Consider the following 23,377-nt stretch of genomic DNA (forward strand, 5'->3'; position numbering starts at 1 on the left):
TCCCACTATTCCACAGACATTTCAACCATTGTGACAGTAAATGTCAGTTATGTACATGCATGAGAAGTAAGACCTTTTGAACTTAGTAAAGTATGTTTAACTTTTGATTTGTTAATAGGTTTCATAATTTAGATAGCATCTTCTCTTGACCTACAGCTTAAGCTGTATATATTTGTAACATCAACCTGTTCTGAACTGAATCTTGAATTAATGTTTGAATTATCTTTATTCTATATAACATTATTAAAGTACATTCTGTGTTTTAGCCAGGAAGTACAGATTTGCTTTGGCTGTCCCACTGTTATGAATTTCTTATGTTTACTCTGGTAGCAATCAGACTTTTTAAATCAACATTTTTTTCTGTTGTAAGTGACAGAAACTCAATTCAAATGAGCTTAATCAAAATGCGATTTATTGGCTCACAAACCTGGGAAGGGCTGGGGTGTCACTAAATCCAGGGACTCAAATGATGTTCTTATGAATCTCTTGCCCTCTCCAAAGGACCTCTAACCCTTTTGTCCCCTATCTCTGCTTCTTTAATTGCAAGCCTCATTGTGTCCTATTACATAAATTCATGAAAGACGTGACTACAGTCAGTGCTAGTGTTACATCATCCAACCTGAAGCACCCCAGGGTAAAGAGAAAACTCCTACCTTTAGTATTTACAATTCCAGAGAAGGACCCTAATTGGCTAGATTGGACCCAAGAATGTCATGTGCCTACTCTTCTGGCTAGGCAGATAGAGAACTTGATTGACAGCACGACCAAAATCACATGGTTGGAGTGGAGGAGAAGCTGTTCAGCAAGAAGCTTCCTCTTGCTCTTTCAAAAAAACAGAAAAAGGGGAACAAGTCTCTTGTCACTCTACATCGTCTTTGACACCTAACCAGAGAAATTGAGATTACAGTTTACTTAATTGGGAATTAATAAAGAAGACACCATATGCTTAGCCTTTAAGTGAGTAGAATTCTGTCTTTTGTGCATTTAACTTACAAATATTCATCCATGTCAGTTATGTGAAGAAGGAAAGGAAGTATATTTCAGCCTACACAAGGCCCATGTGTTTCTTAGGAGGAGTTCTTTGAGGTTCGGGTGGGTCTTGAAGAGAGATTATCATAATAATAGGGGTTTATTAGAACCTGGAAAGAAGTGATGATTTTTTTGTCTCATTCATTTCACCTATCACCTCATATACATATTGATATAAAACTGATACATAATGTTAGGATTTATCCATAGATATTTGTAGACTTAGTTATTAATTGTTTTGTGTATTGTAATAAAGGATTAGGTGCTAATCTAGAGTGGGTGCTCCTTGAGGGTTGTGTTTGACAGTTTGTTGTATTAACTTAGCATCTTGTACAGGAGGGTCTTGGGCACTGCTCCTTTCCCCCACTTTTCTTTTTAACATTTGTTATTCTATATTTACTTTCTAAGTTTTAAATGATCACTCTCTCATTTAGACATTTACTAAGAGAAGAGAAAGAAACACAAGTTTGGGCTTTTTCATAGTGGCAGCTCCAAGCTCTGTGGGATGTAGTTACCTAAATGTGCCTGTAGTTGGAAAGAAACCCAGGTGCCAAGTGAACAGCCCATCTCAGTATACAGCAGCATTGTATCTAGCACAGGATATGTTTCTGAAGTCCACCAGTAAGGTGAAAATTGAGTACCCTCAAAATACTCTGGGAAGAAGTCATATCCGGGACTGACATGCAGTCATTAAAAAAGTCCAACACAGTTTTTGCTTCATGTTGGAACAGCATTTGTTTGTTATTCTGAGTGCAGGTGAAGTGGCTTAAGGGATGCAAGAACTGAGACTGACCAAAAGGACAGCATATATCCATTCCTTATTCCATGATCATTGTGAAGCATATAGTTATTGACAGAAATGGTATGCAGAGTTTCTGGTTCTATGTTGTGAATCATTTATTTTCCTTTTTTTTTTTTTTTTCTCTTCCCCTTTGCTGAAGATAATAGTTGAAATCCTGTAAATTGAATGAATGTATGATATATTTCCACTGTTTTCATCTTAGCCTATAGGCTGCATTAGTGTAAAAGAACATGAAACATCTGAGATTGTGGAGTTTGTGTCACATTATACATGAGCTGAATGATCATTAAAAAATCAGTCTTAGGGATTTAAAAAACTCTCTCCTAGATGCAAAGGGTGGAACTTGCACTGGTGGGAAACTTTTTGGAGTAGATGCAAAGGGTGGAACTTGCACTGGTGGGAAACTTTTTGGAGTAGAGTGATTAACCATATCTTATATTGAGTGACCAGAACTGCTATTTGGGGCTGTGGAAGCCAGTGATGTAGTGTTGCTTGGCTGCTTACCTAGTGGGGAGAGATAGGTGGATAGATTGATTGATTAGCTACTGTGCAATTGGCCAGTGTCATAATGGGGTCATTACTGTTTATATGGTACATATATATATATATATATATATTTTAATGGTCCTTTAATCTATTATTAATTCATTGGGAATAACCTTAATAATTAAGAGGAAATAACCTTGAGGATTATCAAGCTGCCAGGTAGTCTTTAAGACTAAACTGTTAAAATATTAGTTTATCAGTACTCAGAAGAGAACAGTATACTAGGTAATTATGATTTTGGGACATGTATTTCCTGTCATATTAATCTGAGTTCATTCTAGGAAAGACTAAGAAGTAGTTGGTGTAACCCGTTGTATTGTCTTCAAGTACTGTCTGACATGGCATCCCCTTTAGAGCTTTAAAAACACTAGGTCACATGATGATTGAGTGAAGAACTAGTTGTAGAATTGCATCTCAAGAGGAAGTTATGAATAGTTTATTGTCGATCTTTGTACTGCAATAGCACTTAAATGATATCTGAAGCAGTAATATTAAATGATAAAAACTTAAATGATGTCTGAAGTATGTAATATTAAGTGTCATGTATTAGGCATTTCATCATTAGTCTGTATATTGGAATGAAGAGCTTGTCAATAAATATGTGGGCAACACCAACTGACAAGGAAGGGATTAGAATTTCAGGACATTGGTATGTTTGTTTCCTATTGGTAGCATAACACATTACTACAAACTTAGTTGCTTAAAGCAACACAGATTTATTATTTTACAGTTCTGTAGTTCACAAATGTGACACTGGTCTCACTAAAATCAAGGCAACAGGGCTTTGGTCCTTCTGGAGGCTCTAGGAGACAGTCCGTTTCCTTGTCTTTTGCTGCTTCTAGAGGCTTCCTGCATTCTTTGGCTCCTGGCACCCTTTCTCCATCTTCAAAGCCTGCAACATAGCATCTCTCTGACCCCGCTTCTGTTGTACATCTCTTTTTCTGACTGTTTGACATTCTGTTCTGCCTCCTGTCTTCCACTTTTAAGGACCCTTGTGATTGCATTAGGCTGACCCAGATAATTTAGAATAATCTCCTCATCTCAAGGTCCTAATTTAATCATACCTGCCAAGTTCTTTTTGCCACATGAAGTAACATTTTCACAGGTTCTGGGAATTAGGACTGGCATCATTTGGCACTATTATTCTGTCTGCCTTGGGTGGGTTCAGGTACAGCTCAATTAATTTCTAAAAAATTCACAGAAGCTGCTCTAGTGAAGTATCCTAAAAAAAAAAAGTCCGAACATGGTGACCTTTTGATTCAGCAGGGCTACTTGGGTTGGAAAAATTTGCTAAAATGAAAGGAATAACTGGTAAATGACAAAAGAGGAATTAAGGAAGGGGCCAAACTATAAACTAATATTGATATAAAAACAAATAAACCCAAAACATGACTTTAGAATGAGTTGGTAGTATAAAACACTTCTTGTGATCATAATTAAAGGTTTTTATTGTGTCTCTGATACTTTGCTGTGGGCTGTACTAGTCTTAGATAAAACCCCTACCAATCAGCTCTTGAAGAAACTACTGATAAGATGTCCTTCTGATAAGCTTAACATTGGCTAGACCTTTACAGAAATCCTGGATCTTGTTTTAGAGTTTTTAACTTTAGAAGAATTTGGAAATCTTGAGGAAACTCTAAATGATAGCTAATATCTCTTGAAAATTATTGTGTCCAGGCGTTATTCTAAATGCTTTACAGTCATCATTTCATTTGTTCCTCACAGAAGCCCTGAAAATTAGGTAAGTTCCTAAGACTCAGGACTCTTGAATGTAAGTGACAAAAAAAAAAAAAAAGAAAGAAAAAAGAGAAAAAGGAGGAGGTAGGGGGAGAGATTATTGGCTTGTGTACCCAAACTGCCAGAAGACTACTGCAGAACTAACTTCATAAAAAACTAGAATCTGGGGCTTGAATAATACCCAAGCCCCAGATTCCTCTTCTCTACTTCTCTACTTCTTTTTTTTAGATTGATTTAATTCTTGTTAGAGAATCTGTACCTAGAATGTAAATACTGTCTGTAGAAGTGTGTCTCCAAAAACAGACACATAGTAGGTGTTTCATTGGTATGTGTTAAATGAATGAATTCTTTTCTGCAGAAGAGGGTGGGGTGGAGATGTGGGGGCAGCTCAACCTTACTAGTCATTGTTTAGAGAACAGTGGAAATGGCTCTTCCTCATCAGTTCCACTTCAACAAATCCTGGTGAAGGACTCTGGGTATATCACATAATCTCTTTTACTAGGGGATTTTTAATTGGCAGCCTCCACAAGAAACACATAGTTTGAAGGAGCCCTTCCCAGAACAAGAGGTGCTGTTCTTAGCAAACAACACAAATGTCCACAATACGTATTCCATATACAGATTGACCAAGGTCCCAGATAGGAAATGGCAATGTCCAGATTCAAACCTGATTTTAATAGACTCTTTGTCTTATATTCTTTCCACTTTGTCACCACATCACATCAATAAGAGGTGCTCAGTAAAGTGGTGTTGGGTAGCTTTGCAGGATGATGATCTTTTTTCAGGGAATGCTCGATCACTTGACACTTCATTGTGATATTGGTGTTCACAGATGCTGAATTGTTATGTGGTCTTGGAGTGCCTTAATAACTTCAGATAGGAGATTAAAAGATCCAGGAAAAAATTACTTTCCTTTCGAGTTATTTTGGAAAGACAAATGTGAAGTATGCAACATTTTAGATTATTAAGTCATTTAAATAAAAGTTTTCTTTCTCTTTCTCCTTTTCTTTCGTTTGCTGTATGGTCTTTTCCACTATTTAAAAATAATATATATATATTTAAAATAAAACTTAATTGTCCTCAGTAATCACCGAATATGAGTTAGATTGCGTGTTTGTACATATTTCTTGAATAATTGTAACCGTTTTTGCTAGTGGTACAAATAAGAGTGACAGATTTTATGAAAAAGTAATTTGTTATGAGCCAGTTTCGTCTTCTTTGAAGAAAGGCATATAAACGTTAGTATTGCTACTGCATTGGGCTCATCCCAAAAGGAGCAGTATATTTAGTATCTGATTTTGGAAAGATACTTTCAAATGTTGCTAGATACAGAGAGCCCTCAGTTAATGTCTTCTAGGAATGTATTTGCTAACATGTGTTTTTTAGAACAGAGCCTTAGAGTCTATTTTCCGTAGCATGTGAAAGAAATTAGTCCATATTTGGTAACATGCCAAATGTACTAGCTAGAGAAGTTGGATTCAGCTTTTGAAAAGTCGGTTTTCGTGACTTCACGTGTTTTACACATAGTAGCTATTAATTTCTTCTAATATGATAAAAATGGAACATTGAAGAAAGTGAAATTAATTATAGGTACTAAAAAATGGGGTTCATTAGAAAAATTGTCAGTGAGTTTTGGGCATGTTATTTCAAAACTGCTAATCTTAGTTTTCTTTAAAAAATTAGTTACTTCAGTGGCTCAGTGGTTGCCAGCTTTTTTTTTTTTCCTGCTTTCACTTCACTAAGGAATAATACTGAGAAGTATGCTATGGGGCAAAAGTTGGTGATGATTGTGTTGTTTATACCCCCTGAGGGGAAAATTTAGTTTGAAAAAGCTTTTCACTAAGAGTTTTGCTAGTTGTTTGGTACTGTGAAAAACACCTAGTTTAGTAAACAAAATGACCTTTATTTTTATTATTATTACTATGACGTTATTTCTGTTTTCATATTTTTGCTTTATACTAAACATACAAAGCTAAGTGAGCTTTTGTTTTTAAAAATTTATTTGTTTATTTATTTCAGCTAAGTGGACTTTTTGAAAGTTTGATCATTTATAGCCTAATTGAAACACAACCTAAAAACATTTAAAAGCAAATTTAATTATTAAACTTATAATAATTTTTGAGTATATTTTTAGTTTTCTAGAAATGACAATTTTGTATTTAAACCAAATTATCTATTTTTTTTTTTTTTGATACAAGGGTACTTAAAAAAGTTCATGGAAAGATTTGTATTATCTTTTAATTCTACTTTTCTACAAACATTTTGAAATGCCCTTGTATAGTATAACATAGCATTCTATCATTTAGAGCTATGAAATATTCAAAAAATTGTGTACATTTCTAGTTTTCTTTAGTATTTCATTTTTCCATGTAAATGGCTATGCTTCTCTATGACTACCTTTCTTTCTAGAAATCTCTGGTAGGCTGTGTTTTATCGTGAGGTCACTGTTGTCTCCCCTTAAATTTACTAGTGTTGTATTAATGACTAGGTGTCTACACTAAGCTCCCTGAGACATCTGTGGCCCCTTTGTGGATGCCAGCAACAAAACTGGTTTATATGCTTATCTCCAAGGGAATTGGAGAGCTACCCTCAGGTTTGGGAATTTAAGGAAAGGATTAAGTGCAGCTTTTGGCACCAGTTTACCCTCATGCTGTTAGGTACATAAATCTAGTTGGTACCAGGTCTAGTGGCTGAGCCTGCTAAGTGTCCCTATCACCAGTTTCATAACTTTGGGTGGCAGGCCACTTCCCAGACTCCTTAAGTCTGAGTTAGGTGTTCCTCCTTTGTGCTCCCATTGAAACCCTTTCACATGTCATATCTTGTATATCAGGATTGATTTCTCTTTGCATGTAATCAGATAATTGAGTGAAGTCTGACCAAGTAATTCTTTGGAATGTAATTGACAGGGAGAAAATCTAAATAATATTTTTTTCTTTTTTTTGAAAAGAAATCATCATTCAAGTCATCATGATCTAAGGCTAAAAACAAAACAAAAACTTGTTTGGATTGACTGAATACAGTTACTAAAAGTAAATATGGAAAATGAACCAGACCATGAAAATGTGGAACAGAGCCTCTGCTCCAAGACTACTGAAGAAGAACTAAATAAGTCTTTCAATCTAGAAACTTCACTTTCAAAATTCTCTTACATAGATCTGGACAGGGAACTGGAGTTCAAAAATGATCTGGTAAAAATTTCAACTTTTATTAAGTGATGATGTTTAACCAGAGAGTTGGTTAGAGTGTGCTATGTGATTCAAAGGCTCTAAATCTGTCATTTTACATGGGTTAATAGGAAATGGGTTAATAGGAGTCTGTGTACAGTTTTATGAGATAATATCACTCTTCATCCGTATAGTCCATTACAGTTTATGAAACACTTTAATTCATGTTGTCATTTGAGCTTCACAACTCTCGCAGCACTCTGATAATCCATTTTATAGACGAAGACACTGGTCTGCAGCTATGTTAAATGACTTCTCAAGATCACAGAGCTAGTGGTAGGTTTAGAATTCTTATCTTGCACTGTGATTTTTTTCCCTATTGATTCAATATTATATATATATATATATATATATAAAATTTTTTTTTTTTTGATTGGTAAGGGGATCGCAACCCTCAGGACGGTGCTGTCTGCACCACACTCAGCCAGTGAGCCTACCGGCCATCCCCATATAGGATCTGGACCCACGGCCTTGGTGCTATCAGTGCTGCACTCTCCCGAGTGAGCCGTGGGGCCGGCCCTATATATATATATATATTTTTTTTTTTTAAAAAAGATGACTGGTAAGGGGATCTTAACCCTTGACTTGGTGTTATCAGCACCTCGCTCTGCCAAGTGAGCTAACCAGTCATCCCTATATAGGGATCTGAACCTGTTCAATATTATATTAATGGGTTTCTGTGATTATGAGAATATTTAATAAGTTGCTTGACCTAATCATCTTTCACCATAATTTATGAAATAACTAAGAAATGTGATGTCAGACTTTTGTATATTGCTTATGACTTATGTCTAAACTTAGAAAATTAGGGATTGTCATAAGACATGCTATTTTGCCACGTTTAAGAAAGCACATGTAAACGTCTAGCAATAGAAGCTTTCTGAAAAGCTCTGTCAGGATAGTGCAGTGAGTGCATATATGTTCTTGACAGTTGCAGAAAGTGTGGATAGGGGGCCGGCCCCGTGGCGCACTCGGGTGAGTGTGGCGCTTGGGTGCGCAGCAGCGCTCCCGCCGCGGGTTCGGATCCTATATAGGGATGGCTGGTGCGCGCTCAAGCGTGGTGTGGATGACACCAAGCCAAGGGTTGCGTTCCCCTTACCGGTCACAAAAAAGACAAGAAAAAAAAAAAAAGAAAAGAAAGTGTGGATAGGAAAGGAATGTAGTCTTTTGACCTGACCGACCCTTATTAACATGGCTTATTGAGTTCACTGTGAGTTTGGTGGAGGGTTTGTCTTTTAATTGATAATAGTTCTAATCAATTAAAACACCCTCACAATTATAAGGGGAAAGGCATCATTATGTGAGCATTAATTTCTTTTCTTTATTTAGATTGATGACAAGGAGTTTGATATTCCTCAAGTTGATACTCCTCCAACACTGGAAAGCATACTAAATGAGGTAAGTATATATTAATGATGACTATCATTTTGTGGCATTGATTTTAATACTTTCTGGGTTACTTACAGTGTGTGTATTTGGGTCTGCACTATCCAATGTAGTACCCGCTAGTCATATGTGGCAATTTAACATTTAAATTAATTACAGTTAAATAAACATTTAATTTCTCAGCTGCACAAGGTACATTTCAAGTGCTCAATAGCCACATGTGTCTAGTGGCTACTATAGTGGACAATGTAGATACAGAATATTTCCATCACTGCAGAAAGTTCTGGTGGACAGTGCTGGTCTAGATTGTGAGCTTCTTAAGGGCAAAAGCCATGTCCTGTTTATCTTTACAGTCCCATTGTGCCCAGCATAATGCCTAATACTTGGTAGACTTAAAAAATATATTTTAAGTAAATTAAACTACTAAATTCATGTCACTCTTGAGGTTTGTGTTATGTGTTGATAATGATTGTTTATCTCCACCAGTGATGTTCAAATAGCTCATCTTTTGATACTAAAGAGCATCTTACAACCTGTAATGAGCTTCATCACTCTTCTACACGAAGAAATTTTATCTTATGAATACCACCTATTAGAAAGTTTTTCAGAGTTTTAAAATGTTGGTATTCTTTTCTGAATTGGCAGATCGAAAGGCTTCATAAAGGAACTTTGTGGGAGTACATATTTGGTGAAGTATGCCAATTTTTATGTGCCCTGAATCTGCTGAAAATTCTTTAACTCTGTCTTCTTGAACTTTTAAAAACTCACTTAAGACTTATCTTGGAGGTTTTAGCTTCTAGTTTGAGAAAGACTTTTTTATGTATAAATCTATTTCAGATCCATACTCATGTTTTCTAAAAGATAAGGATGCAAAAGTTCCCCAACAGAAACCCCCACTGATAGCTCTGAGTGAGTTGGGCTCTGTCTTTATTACTTCTTTCCCTGTACTTTTAGTGTTATCGACAGCACTTTACCAGAGTGAATTGTATCTTTTATTTTTCTTGTATGGCTTTGATTTCTATTTTTTATATCAGCTTGATATTACTGTTACTTTGAATGTATTTTAACTTCAAAAATGTTCTGTATAATCTGTGTTGAGACTTAAGCATTTTTAGTTTTGACAAAGAAGGCTTTGGTCCATGAAAGAATATCCTATTATAATGAAATGTCCTGTGTTTATTACTTTCTAATATAGAGGAAATCTTTCATTAAAGGTGAGGAGATTAGTTTTAGTTGATTTTGTTAGCATGATCATAATCATATCCTCATTTCAATTATCTTTCTAAGTGTGGAATATAAATATTTTTAGAGGACTGCGTATAGAGTCCTATTTGTACATTTTTATATAAGTATTAGCAAGGAAAGTATGCTCATGAATAAGCTATAGTTCATAATGAAGGAAAACTATCCTTGCACAACTGTCTAATTTATGAGTAAACAATACAGTCATTAGTGGTTTACAGAGAAGATAATGCTGTCATTATTCTCAATAGTAATTTGGTTGCCTAGTGTATTGGGGTCGTGATATTAGATGTTGGGGTTATAAAGTGCTGTATGACTGTCTCTGTCCTTGAGAGAGAAATGAAATGAGACTGGAAATTGGCCAGCCTTTACACCTCGAGGGAGATAGGCATGTAGACAAGTGAAAGAAAAAATAATTGAATGGAAACTATAAGGTGGGCTGGGAGGAAGTATTAAAGAAAATGATTTTTTTAAAAATGAAAAGGGCAGTAGTAGAAAGTGTAAATAAGCCCTTTCACTAGGGTATATGGGTGTATATACTCTATAATGTTCGTTAATATCAACCTGGAGGGAGGCTGAGAAGAAATGGATAACTAAGATATTTTTTAAAATGGAAAGAGATTACTGAAAAGCGTATTCTTGTCTGTGATATCACCTTCGCTATAAATCAGGTGATCATAAATGTGAGGGTGTGATTCCATTGGTCTGTCTGTACTTGCCCCAATATCACATTCTAATGATTGAGTCTTTATACTAGGTCTTGATATCTGGTAGTTTCAGATCTTCCAGCTTTGTTGCTGTCTTTGAGATTGCTTTCTTATTCTTGGTCTTTTGCATTTCCATTTATGTTTTAGAATTAGTTTACCCGTACACACACACACACACACACACACACACACACACGTCAGCTGAAATTTGATAGGATTGTGTAGATTTTACACATCAGATTGGGGTAAATTGATATCTCTCCTGTGTAGCGGTAGTTTTAAATTCAGTCTTGATATCTCAATTCTTTTCTTTTCTTCACTTTTTCTTTAACTTATTCTGTAAGCCAGGCTTAACTCAGCTGATCTGTTTTCTTTAATTATGGCTGCTTAAGAAAATCAAATAAGGTTATGATTGACTCTCTTGCTTCAGACCTTGGTTCTTATTTCTGAATTATTTCTTTTCCTGTTTCCTACAGTAATTATTTCAATCTTTTAAGCCCTCAAGTAACATAATGTCTCCTTGCTAGTCCTAACTCTGTTCTTCACAGACTTATGAGTAGAGATATCTGAAAAGCAGTTGTAAATATGGACTTAAACCTCAAGAGAAATGTTGATGCTGAAGACACATATTTTGGGGCCATTAGCATAACATGACACTTAAAGCCATAGGTGTGGATAAGCTTGCTCAAATAAGAAGTGTGTGAAATAGGAAGAGAAGAGAGCTAAGAATATAATCCTGAGGATTTATTTAGCAACAGCATTTAAGGGTTGGCCTGAGGAGTAGCTAGAGAACATGAATGATAAGAAGAAGCCACATAAATTGGAGGAGAACCAGGAAAGAGAGATTGTACTGGAAACTAAGGAAAGAGAAAGCTTCAAGAAGTAGGAATGTTCAACAGGGTTAAATGATGCATGGAGGACAAGAGTATGCTAACTGGAAATAGGCCAGTGGATTTAGCTAGTAACTTCAGCAAGGTTAGTAATCAGTAGCTTGTAGTGAGTGGGGAAAGTGGAGTTAATGAGTATAGATTACTCAAGAACATTGACTGGAAATGATAAGGCAGAAGGGAATCCAGCTGAAACAGAAGGTAGGATCACAACATTCTTCTTTAATGTTTGTCACTCAGAATCAACTTATGAAAAGCCAAGCTCCTCATCCTGCTCAATCTGCTATTTGCCTGCTTTCTTTCTCCATTAGTGGTATCACCTATTGCCAAGTTGCTCAAGCTGGAAACCTTGGAATCTTCTTTGACTTCTCTCCTTTTCCCGCATTTAAATAGTAACCCAGGACTATTGCTTTTATCTTAGTAATTCCCTGTCTTGTACTTTTCTGCTACAAACCTAGACTGGAATCACCTCTCTTTCCTTGATAATTGCAATAGCCCTCTTATCGGTCCTTAACAATCTCCCTGCCTCAGTATCTCCCTCTACTCTCATCAATTTTTTTTTGTTTTTTTGGTGCTGATTTTAAAATGTTTATTCTTGAAAGAATTGGTTGCTTTTTATACAGCTATACAAAGTTCTTAATGTTTCTTTGGCAATGGAATATAATGGAATTTTACAGCTATGTAGATGTTTTAGTCTGTTTTGTGTTGCTATAACAGAATACCTGAAACTGGGTAATTTATAAAGAAGAGAGGTTTATTAGGCTTATGATTCTGGGACAGCTGCATCTGGCATGGGCCTCAGATTGCTTCTACTCATGGCAGAAAGTGGCAGGCAGCTGGCGGGTACAAGCAGATCACATGGCGAGAGAGGAAGCAAGAGAGAGGAAGCAAGAGAGAGAGAGAAGGTGCTAGGGTCTTTTTAAGCACCGAGCTTTTGCAGGAACTAACAGAGCCAGATCTCACTCATTTATCCCCCCTCCCTCAGGGAGAGCACTAATCCATTCATGAGGGATTTGCCCCCATGACTCAATCAGTTTCCAGCACTGCCCCATTGGAGATCAAATTTCCACATGAATTTTGGAGGGGACAACACATCCAAACTCCATCAGTAGAAAATGTACCTTTGCCTAAAAAACAGTATTTACTGTGTGTACATAGTTGACTGACAAAATTCTCTACCATCCAGCACCCTAATTAATTGATGAAATAAGCTACTTCATATTATAGGATTTCTAAAAAGAAAGAGAAAGATGTAGATTCCTTCCCCCCCCCCCCCCCCCGTGGCTAAAAACACAGTATCATGGCCCCATTTGCAGGCTACTTGCAATAATTGCCAAATACAATTTAGTGATAAGAAAAATCCCTTCAGTGATGAAAAAATATTTATAAGTTGTACTGAAGTACTGTTTTAGTCTAACTATACATAAGAAATTACTTAACCTTCTGCTCTTCCAAATATTGAATGCTCATTTTTTAAGATAAGCCTCCCTTCCCCCAAAACTAACTGCATTGTATCTCTAAAATTAAGCAGAGAAATAAACAAAGAAAAACCCAGTGTTGGCAACAAATGTACAGCAAACTTGCTTCTTCATTCCATGCAAAGACCGAAATCAACTTCCAGGATGATGAAAAGCTAGAAATTCACCTATTTTCAAAGACTTGTTTGTAGACTATGCAACTTTGTTGTCCATTCATTCTTCATACTGCCCTATTTATCTTTCTAAAACATGGTTCCCATCATATCTCTCCACTTCATAAAAATCTCAGTTGCCTTTCCACTGCCTACCATATATGGTATACTAATTCATTAAGTAAACGAGTACTGATTATGTGTAAGACATTGTGCTAGGCACTAGAGGTACAGTGCTGGACACCTACCTTAATGGAATATAAGGCTTTTTATATTTTATAATTTTTTATAATTTGAGTCCTAGTTTATCTTTCTAGGGTCATCTTTGATTTCTACTTATGTGCTCCAACCATCTGGGACTACTTTTCCATGGACAAAATCCATATTATGAAATCACTGTGTCTCTACATGCTGTTCCCTACCCAGAATGGCCTTCTTCTCTCTCCTTTCCATATTTCTCCCATAGACTATTTATAGTCAGGTGGTATTTGTTTTCTTCTAATTAGCCCTTGGCTATTAGTTGACTAATAAAGCATCTGCACTTTTAAGTTTGAATTTTAAGAAATATTCTGCAGCTAATAATCTGTATAACTGCTCCTGCTCCTTCCTGCTATAAGAAAGAAGTTTTTGGAGTGAACTCTTCGTAGAGAGAGATATCTATCTAGAGCTGAAATTGAATTCTGGTAATTCTGTACTATGCCTGCCTGGTTGATAAGAATGCATTGAATAGAGGTGAAAAGTGGAAGTAAACACCTGAGAGCTTTGGAGAAACCCATTAATGTCTGTCTGACTTGTCTCAAAGAATATTTGGAATTTTGAATTTATTGATCTATCTTTTTCCAATTTAGACTGATGATGAAGATGAGTCTTTTGTTCTCGAAGATCCTATGTTGTTAAACATTGATACTATTGATTCTCACTCCTATGATACATCATCTGTGGCTAGCTCAGATAGTGGTGACAGGACCAACTTAAAAAAGTAAGTATTCATTAAGTCACACTTGCATATGTTTGGACTATCTGATGATTTAAAATGTAAATATCTCTTTATAGTATAATACAGTCTGTTGAAGCACTTCATGGGAAGTAGAAGTCCATTTATTAGATCCTAAGGATTTTGGCATTGTTGAGAGAGAAGATAAAAAGGTGGGTGCCTGGACTGCTGTCTTCTGAACCCCCAATAGGAAGCCATAATAATAGCCAGGGATATTTGGAAACAGTAGACCCCTTGGAGGCAGCACAAAGCAAACCAGCACAGTGTCTGTGGTGGAAACATGGAGTTTGGTTTACCTCACCACCCTTCTGTTTTCTGCACTTCCCTGTCCCCCACCCTCCAGGGTCAGCTCCAGCATTCCTTCATTCCCTTGAAGTGGGTTCAGAGGAGAATCACAAAGATGATTAAAGATTTGGGAAAAGGACTTCTAACCTTAAATAACTTGGGTTTTGGATGCTTTTTACCTTCCAGATTCTTGGAGAGAACATGAAAAGGAAAGAAATGAAGGAAGCATAATATAAATACTTTATTGAATTCATGTGTAACTTTGATATTAATAAAGTTATCTGTGTATTTTTCTTCTTTTTAAATTTGGCCTGTATCATTGCTTTCTTCTTTAGGTTTTCATCTCTTGTGGGATAGGAGTATTGTTGGATATGTTAACCTGTTCATCACTGTGTCCTACAAATAGATAACTTAAATGTTTTGATGATCTGGTCACTACTTGCTTGAAAAATATGGTGTTATCTTGTTGCCTACATAATAATGTCAAAATTCTTTTGCATGGCATCAGTCTGGACCCTGCTTACCATTTTTTTTTTTTTTTTTTTTTTTTAAAGATGACCGGTAAGGGGATCATGACCCTTGACTTGGTGTTGTCAGCACCACGCTCACCCAGTGAGCTAACCGGCCATCCGTATATGGGATCCGAACCCGTGGCCTTGGTGTTATCAGCACCACACTCTCCCGAGTGAGCCACGGGCCGGCCCTACCCTGCTTACCATTTTGACCTAATCTCTAAGCATACTTAGTTCATTTTCTATTGCATGTAACAAAATACCTGAAACTGAGTAATTTATAAAGAAACAGAATTTATTTCTTAAAGTTTTGGAGGCTGGGAAGGCCAAGGTTGAGAGAGCACATCTGGTGAGGGCCTTCTTCCTGTTGGTACTCTGCAGAGTCCCAAGGTGGCGCAGGATATCACATGGCACAAAAGCTGAGTGTGTGCTAACATGCATTCTTCTCTCCTTATAAAGCCAGTCTTCTCTCATGATAACCCATTAATCCATTACCCATTACTCCATGAATGGATTAATCCATTCATAAGGACATAGCCCTCATGATACAATCACCTTAAGAGGCCCCATCTTTCAAATACCATATTGGAGATTAAGCTTCAACATGAGCTTTGGAGGGGACAAACATTCAAAACATATCACACTCCCACTCCAGTCTTCTCATTTCATGCCTTTCGTGTATTCACTATTCCCAAGACATACTGTGCATCTTTACATCTTCATATTTCTGCTTGTGCTTTTTGCCTGACAGGTTCCTAGTTATCCATCAAGGCCAAATCAGACATCTTCTCTTTTTCATAGCTACCCCTGATATCCCCCAAATAAACAGGATTGAACTCTTCTTCATTTATATTTACATATTTCTAGTCTAACATTTATCTTTTAAGAGTCACTTATCAGTCCCTCCAGCTATACTGTGAGAGCCTTGACAGTAGGTGTGACTTGCTTATTTTTGAATCTGTAGAGCATACTTTTAGTCGTTCAGAATAGATGCTCATTAATATTTGGTAAAAGTTTAAAAATTACTTTTTGTATGATGATGAGTAGAGTAAGTAATGAGAGCCATTAGTAAGAGCAGCAGAGAGTGAGTAATAGTGGGGAATTTGAGAAGGTGGTTGGTTAAAGACTGAGAGGGTAGTCATAGACAGGAAGAGGGCAAGAAAGGTGGGCAAGTACAAGAAGGCAAGTGGAGGTAATGTAGACATGTAGGGCAGGAGGAGTGCTCTGTAGGCAACTTCTGGAGAACAGTAGAACCTATAGCTATATTACTTAAAGAAGTAAGGAACAGTTTGAAAAAGGAATAGTGATTTTATTCATTTCCCTGCTTGTGCCTCTCTGAGGTTCAAGGTGGGTTTAGTACAATATTTTAACGTGGGACTGTTAGATTCTTTATATCTTTTTAAAATGGAGCTAACAAATTACATTCAGTGTTGTTTTCTGCTCTTCTTATTTTTATGTGTTTTCCTCTTTCAAAACATTGGGACCTTGCCTTTTCAATTTTTTTGTCTGTTTTTAAGCGTTTCCTTTTTTTTTTTTTAGGAAGAAGAAACTGCCTGATTCTTTTTCACTCCATGGATCAGTTATGCGACATTCACTTTTGAAGGGAATTTCTGCCCAGATAGTGTCTGCAGCTGTAAGTATTTTGTTCTTTTCCCCCAGCTTTATAACATGCAATGGCATAATGAAGTAGGCATGAGCATAAAACAAAGCACAGCACTTCTTTTGGCCTGAGGCTTAAGAAAAACAGAATCTGGCTTTCATGGTTTTTGTGTGATTGTTTTTGACTCATAGACATGGCTGTACATCTTGACATACAAATTAGTGCAGCCATGAAAATAAAGGTCTGCTCAGAGTCTTGGGTGTGCAAATGAAATATGGCAGCAAACCTTAAATAAACATTATTTGCCTTTTCTTTAAATTCCTTTTCAGTTTAGTTGCCATCTTATGTATTTGGTTGGATAGAGTGCTTGTTTTTTTAGTCTTTTTATATGGAGAAATGATCAATCAGAATCTTTTACGACTGAATGATTTTTTCTTATAATTCACAAAAGTCTCTTCATATACCTTATTTCATTTATTCTTACAACTTTTAAAATAGGTAAAGCCATATCCTATTTTACAAATGAGAAAGATAATCTCAGAGAGGTGATATTAACTTGTCTTACATCATTCAGTTAGGAGGTAGCAGAGGAATTACTCAAAATTGTTTCTGGTTCCAAGTCTAGTGCCTCTTTGTTGTGAAATGGAGGTGGCATTGGTGAATGTGGCCAATGTATAATGGTTGGAACAGAATATCTGTGGCCTTTTTTGAAAATGGTTTAGAGCACTGGATTACAATGTAAAAAATATTTAATAGTCCATCAAGTCAACAGACACTGATCAAACTTTTTCTTTGACCTCAAAGCCCATAGTTTTACGTAGTCTTTTCAATTTTGGTATTCTGAATTCCATATATAGATCCTGCATATAATAATTATAATGATAGTGACAGATTCATATCCCAGGAACTTTGATATGTTTTTATGTTCTTTTCATGGTCTTTAATTGGTATTTTGCATATCTGATTTGGACAAGAAATAAAAGTTTTGATTTTTCAAAAGGGTGGAAGATTGATACAGGAGTGGCATCATGACATCACAATCGCATTGCAATTTTCAGGTTTATTAGGGAAACTCTTATTGCAGATACTAAAAAAAAAGTGTTTATTATGGGCAATTGGCATGTCCTGACCCAGCTCGTATATCATGAAATCAATTTAAACACAGAGATGGTCAAGCAATGGAGGAAACCCAGGCAATTGTCCTTCCTCTTTTAGGTGGAAAATAACTCATATTTGCTAGAATGGGAACCACCTGTTGAGGATTACATTTCCATGACGTTTTCTGAATTTAATCCTTATGTAGGTGATGAAATTCATTCCTTTCAAAATCAAGATGAACCAGAACAGTCATTTGACCCACCTGTACAGTTTTAAAAATATTTTGAATAATGGAGACTGAACTAAAACTCAGACACTGAACGATGATTAGATAAATCTGTTATTTAAAAGGCTTTCTCCTCCCTCTTGAAAAGGAGGGGAAAATTCTAATAAATCCCAGAGTGTTTTCATTCTGTTCTTATTTCATTGCTATGGCTGAGCGCCTTTGGTATGTTAAAATGAAAACTGCTTTTCCTGTGACAGTCATCATATGATGCCTTCCTAATTTTGGATTACTAGCTCAATTTAAGTTGTATGCTTTTCTATGATGGTTGATTTATTAATATGTAAAGCTAGTTATATTTTCGGGTATTTCTCCTGAATAGTTGTTCAATAATGCCTTCAGCCATGTGGATAGTGATGTTATTAGAGTGGCTTAGGGCCTTGATCATCACAGCTTTGGAGTCCATGCATAGAAAACACTTAGGAAATATGAAATTTTGGGAGTTGTGAACCTCACTGTGTAATTTTGAAAACCTTCTCAACTTAATATAACATGTGACTATATTTAAAATTAATTCCAATTAACTTTTTAAGGAGCTTTATCATTTTTATGATCAACCTTAAGATATTAGTGCAGTGTTTTTTTCAAAACGTGTCCAATGCATAAGAATCTCCTGGGGTGCTTATTAAAATGCAGATTCCTTGGGATTACCCCCGACCTACTGAATTGGAATCCTTAGCAGTCTAGCATAGAGATATGTATTTTAACAGCATCCCAGGTGATTCTAATGCACTCTGGCTTTTGGGAATGGCCACCCTAACATATTGCAATACCAGTACTAAAATTCTGTGGTCTCTAAAATGCTTTCCATATTTGTGCTTTTTTAGCTTTTGAAGTCAGGTGACTTCTGATTTCAATATTTGGGTTTCATTTTGAATATAATTTATGTTCTTCATCTGCTCTCTCATTCCTTGGTTTTCCTGTCCCAGACACAAAGCAGTCATATTTCAAATATTTATTGCATGCTTCTTAATTGTCGAGCATTATGTTAGACATGTTTTACACACATACATATATACACAAAGTTGGGTATATGAGCAGCCCTGGTAATTGTTCTTATGTTACCATGCACCAGAGTATGTTTAAGTTAGTTCTTGGGAAGCTCTATAAAGGTGATTAAATAGATTCTGCCTTCTGAGAGGTTATAATAACTAATTGACCACATTGACAGGGACAGACATAGAAAAGAAGGTGTAAAAGTAATATAAAGAGTCTGCCTGGGAACCGGAAGCCCTGAGTTTGAGACAGGCATAGTTCTACCACTTACTGAGTAACCTTGGGCAAGTCAGTTAAGGTCAATCTGAAAAACCAGAATATTACTGCCTGTTCTGTCCTTTCCAGGTTTGAGAATCAAATAGTGTAACATATGCATGTGAAAGCTCTTTACTATTACAGTGCTATATCACTGCAAGCTGTTATTATTATTTGTATAAGCATGAAATAGATACTCTTACATTTACATCATTCTTTACATTTAATTTGATCCTGAGGACAACTCATTGAGGTAAATAGGGCAGTATTTGCTATTTCTTTGAACAGATGAAGAAACTAATATCCGAAAAAGCTAGGTGACTTTCCCAAGGTCATATAGTTACTGATAAGGAGCTGGAACTAGCTAGCACTTTATGTCTTACTTTATGTCTTACTTTATGCTTGAGAACTAACTTAATATATCCTGCTGAGGATTTTTAGGGTTTATTGAGTAATCTGCTAGATAGAAATCTTCTATTTAGAGAGAGAATATCTTTAGCACGTTTCCCTGTTCTCAGATCTTTGTGTGTTTCTACAACTTTGAGCCCATAGTACTTAATAGTTTATTTGCTTTATAGAAAATGAAACCTCTTTCCTCTCTCTTTTTCATTTCCATTTCCATTTATCATCAGGACCCTTCCTGAAGCATCTGTTACAGTTAGTAAAATAAAGTGATCTACTTTCATGCTCTTTTTATTTTTTGATATGTACAGCTTTTATAATTTCCCTTAGTTGGGGGCAAAAATAAAGGTTCCACCTCTTGTCTGAATTGATTTGGATCAAAGTATATGTAAAGAGAGAACCTTATATCATTTTCTGTTTTAAGATGAGATTATTTTTTCAACTACTTTTTTAAAAAATTTTGTTTAGGACAAAGTAGATGCTGGCTTGCCTACAGCAATTGTAAGTATACTTTAACATTTTAAAGGTAAGCTCTTAATTTTATTGGATTTTCTTATATTTATTTTTATAATATTCTTAGTTACTATATAAATTATTATGGCAATAAATTCATAAGTCCTTTTGCACCATAATCAGGTTTAAAATTTATCCATGTTGAATGTTTTCTTTTTTTCTAATTTATTGTTACTCTTTAGGCTTTTGTTTGAGAAGCAAATAATAGTGTAATGATTAGCCTTTTCCAGGTTTATTTGTACGTGGTACCACCCTGTCCAAGTAAATTTGTGCCTTCTGTGATTTGGCCTCCCTTCTGTTATAGGGAATGGAAAACAGCATTTGGTAAAAATCACTTTGTGATAAATAGTACATTTAATAGCTTTGGACTCCATTGCCAAGCCTGCAAAATAGCAAATCTGTGGGGTGATTGTAGAGAACTGGGGGATATTGAAAGCACACTAGTGCTCTTTTTTCTCGTCTTCCTTCAGCTGTCTTTTCTTTTTTAAAAGATGACCAGTAAGGGTATCTTAACCCTTGACTTGGCGGTGTTAGCACCATGCTCTCCGAAGTGAGCCAACCAGCCATCCCTATATAGGGATCTGAACCCGTGGCCTTGTTGTTATCAGCACCACACTCTCACAAGTGAGCCACGGGTCGGCCCTTGTAGCTTTCTTAATAGTTAGTCATTTGGTGATGAAATGGGCTGAGTTTTGAACATTTCTGGTGCCTTTTGGCTCCTGTGGATAAAGTGCGTGTTTTCATCCTTCCCCACACCTCATAGGAGGCTCCTGGTTGGGTAGCATAAGTGCCACTTACTTTGTCTGGACTCTTGATTTTTTTAAAAAGTTGTTTTAAAGGAAGCTAAGTGGCATATTTTTGCCTATAATGTTGAACATATGATATTTTGATAGTGTTACCCTTAGAGTAAATTTAGAGGAATTCTATGAAATAAAATGTCCTGAGTTTCATTTCCTGTTTTGCCTCCTAAATGAAATTCTCCTTATTATAGTTAATATGTCATCTGGTACCTAGAAGGCGGCCAATAAATTCAAGTCAGATTATTTCAAGATCCTTGATGTAGTAATATCTTAAAGTGTAATCTTCCCTTTTGTTTTCAGGCAGTGTCCAGTCTGATAGCAGTGGGTACATCTCATGGATTGGCTTTAATATTTGGTAAATTTTCTAAGTACTTTACTACTTTTAAATATTAAGTATCCTTTGGGTTTTATAATGTCCTTTAATAACAGGTCTCATAGTATACTTTATTTTTTTAAACCAGAAAAACTTGAAAAGTAGCAGTCAATATTTTTATAGTTAAAAATTGCTTGTCTCAAGGCTTCTTTTTGCTGCTTGTTTTAAGTTTTTCTTCTTTATGAATTTATAAGCTATGATATCTGTTGACTCTCTGCAGACCTAGACAAAAAGAATAAAGTTGAAAGGAACCTTGGGTTATCATCTTGTCTGCCTCCAGTTGGTCGTGGTGGTGATTTTTGATTCTAAATAATATTCCAGTAATGGTTATTCTAAAAGATCTTTAGGGAAAGAGATTCCCCAGGCTTTCTCAGTAATTTTCAGTAACTTACTGACTATAAGCTGTTTTTCATTTCTATTGTAAATCCCTCTAAACTGAAAAAATTTTAGCACGTAATCACATTGTTTTCTTGGTTAAGGAGAGCATTTAACTAGTTTTGTTTGTATACTAGAAGGTAGCTGTATTTTCTCATTTTTTCTACCTGAGAGTAAATAAACAGTTTTATTAATCCTTCTTTGCTTTTGTTTCAATATCCGAGCAGACTATTTTGTTCTGTTTTTTTAATTTAAAAATAATTAGATAATATTTTTCTGCCATCTTCAGTGTTCTGGATCTTAGGTCTTTTGCCTCTTTCTTAAATGGAATTCCCGATGACACTGTATTTAGTAAGGAATCTGCAGAATATTTTGTGAGGATTACTTGAGAATACTTCAATAGCAGAACCATGTTTGATATCTGTGGGGTCTTGCATCTTCATTTACTATATGAGTGGGTAACTAGTTATTTTCTGCTATTTTTGAACAATTTGACTTCCTATTTACAAGTCAAATATAAATATGCCAAAAGCATTATTTAACATGTAATTGTAACACCAAGTTTTTTCAAAGATGATTGACTTAAATAATAGGGTTTACTGTTTGGGGGCCAGAAGAATAGAAACAAAAATATAATTCTGTTGAAAGAACTTTAGAATTGATTCTTTAAATAATGCTTTTTTTCTTACTTCATATTTGAAGTATATATTTATGGTAGAAAACTTAGAAAATATAGATGAACAAAAGTTGAAGATGAAAAATACCAAATTCTACCATCCAAGAATAATTCTTAACATTTCTGTATAATCTTCTAGTCTTTTTTCTGTACATGTGTATATGTATGTATACATCTCTAAATGCGATCATATTAATTTGTAACCTGCTTTTCACTGTAATGAACATCTTTTTTTGCAATTATATATTTGTTTGCAACATCATTTTTAATGGCTACATAGTATTATTTTAAAATTGATTTATCATAATTTACTTAACTATTTCCTACTATAAGAAATTTAGGTTGTTTCTAAACAGTAGTGTGACGAGCATCTTTGCTACTACATCTTTGTGCATGTAATAAATTCCTTAGGACAAATTTCTAAAAGTGGAATTTCTTGGGTCAGGATATGAACATTAAAGACTTTTGGTATGTTTTGTCTAATTGTTCTCTAGAAAAGTTTTAAGCTATCATATCACATCATATCTACTGTCAGATGTAAGAATGCTTATTTTCCTATAGGGGCATAACTTGTAGATTGATAGAATTTTGGGAAATGAACTTACAAGGTCTTTGTTCAGTCCCCTTATTTTACATATGAGGTGATTGAGGACCAGAGAGGTTGAGTGACACACACAGAGCTAAGTTCAGAATCAAGAAATACTGAATCTATATCAGTGCATTTCCACTATTCTAATCAGTCCTCCTGTCCTGAGAGAAAAGGAGGCAAATTCTAAAATACAAAGAAAAGAATAGAACTAAGGTGAATGAGAATAGACTATAATGCATGTGTTTATCTGCCAGAAGACTGCATGCTGATTTTTTGTTTCCACTTACCAGTACTCACTTTTCCTCAACTCTGTCTGCTTTAAAATCCCTTCCTTATCAAGAGGTTATATGAATATGTAACTGCTTATAATCAAACCCATGTAGAGATTACTGCAAACAAATTAAAATGAATACTTTAAAACAAAACTAGCAGAGGA

The 23,377-nt window shown here is 35.5% G+C and overlaps 1 protein-coding gene across 1 annotated transcript in view; it reads left to right on the top strand.

The window, feature by feature from the left end:
• Positions 1 to 23,377, top strand: part of VPS8 (VPS8 subunit of CORVET complex) — a 254,205-nt gene that overhangs the window by 1,309 nt on the left and 229,519 nt on the right. The window contains exons 2-7 of the mRNA XM_063098643.1: positions 7,062 to 7,302; positions 8,668 to 8,736; positions 14,039 to 14,169; positions 16,521 to 16,614; positions 20,084 to 20,116; positions 21,229 to 21,283. Coding sequence (XP_062954713.1) covers positions 7,150 to 7,302; positions 8,668 to 8,736; positions 14,039 to 14,169; positions 16,521 to 16,614; positions 20,084 to 20,116; positions 21,229 to 21,283 — 535 coding nt within the window. The 5' untranslated portion in view covers positions 7,062 to 7,149. The remainder of the gene's footprint in view (positions 1 to 7,061; positions 7,303 to 8,667; positions 8,737 to 14,038; positions 14,170 to 16,520; positions 16,615 to 20,083; positions 20,117 to 21,228; positions 21,284 to 23,377) is intronic.

This window comes from Cynocephalus volans, chromosome 1 (genome assembly GCF_027409185.1).
Source record: "Cynocephalus volans isolate mCynVol1 chromosome 1, mCynVol1.pri, whole genome shotgun sequence".
NCBI classification, from domain to species: domain Eukaryota; kingdom Metazoa; phylum Chordata; class Mammalia; order Dermoptera; family Cynocephalidae; genus Cynocephalus; species Cynocephalus volans.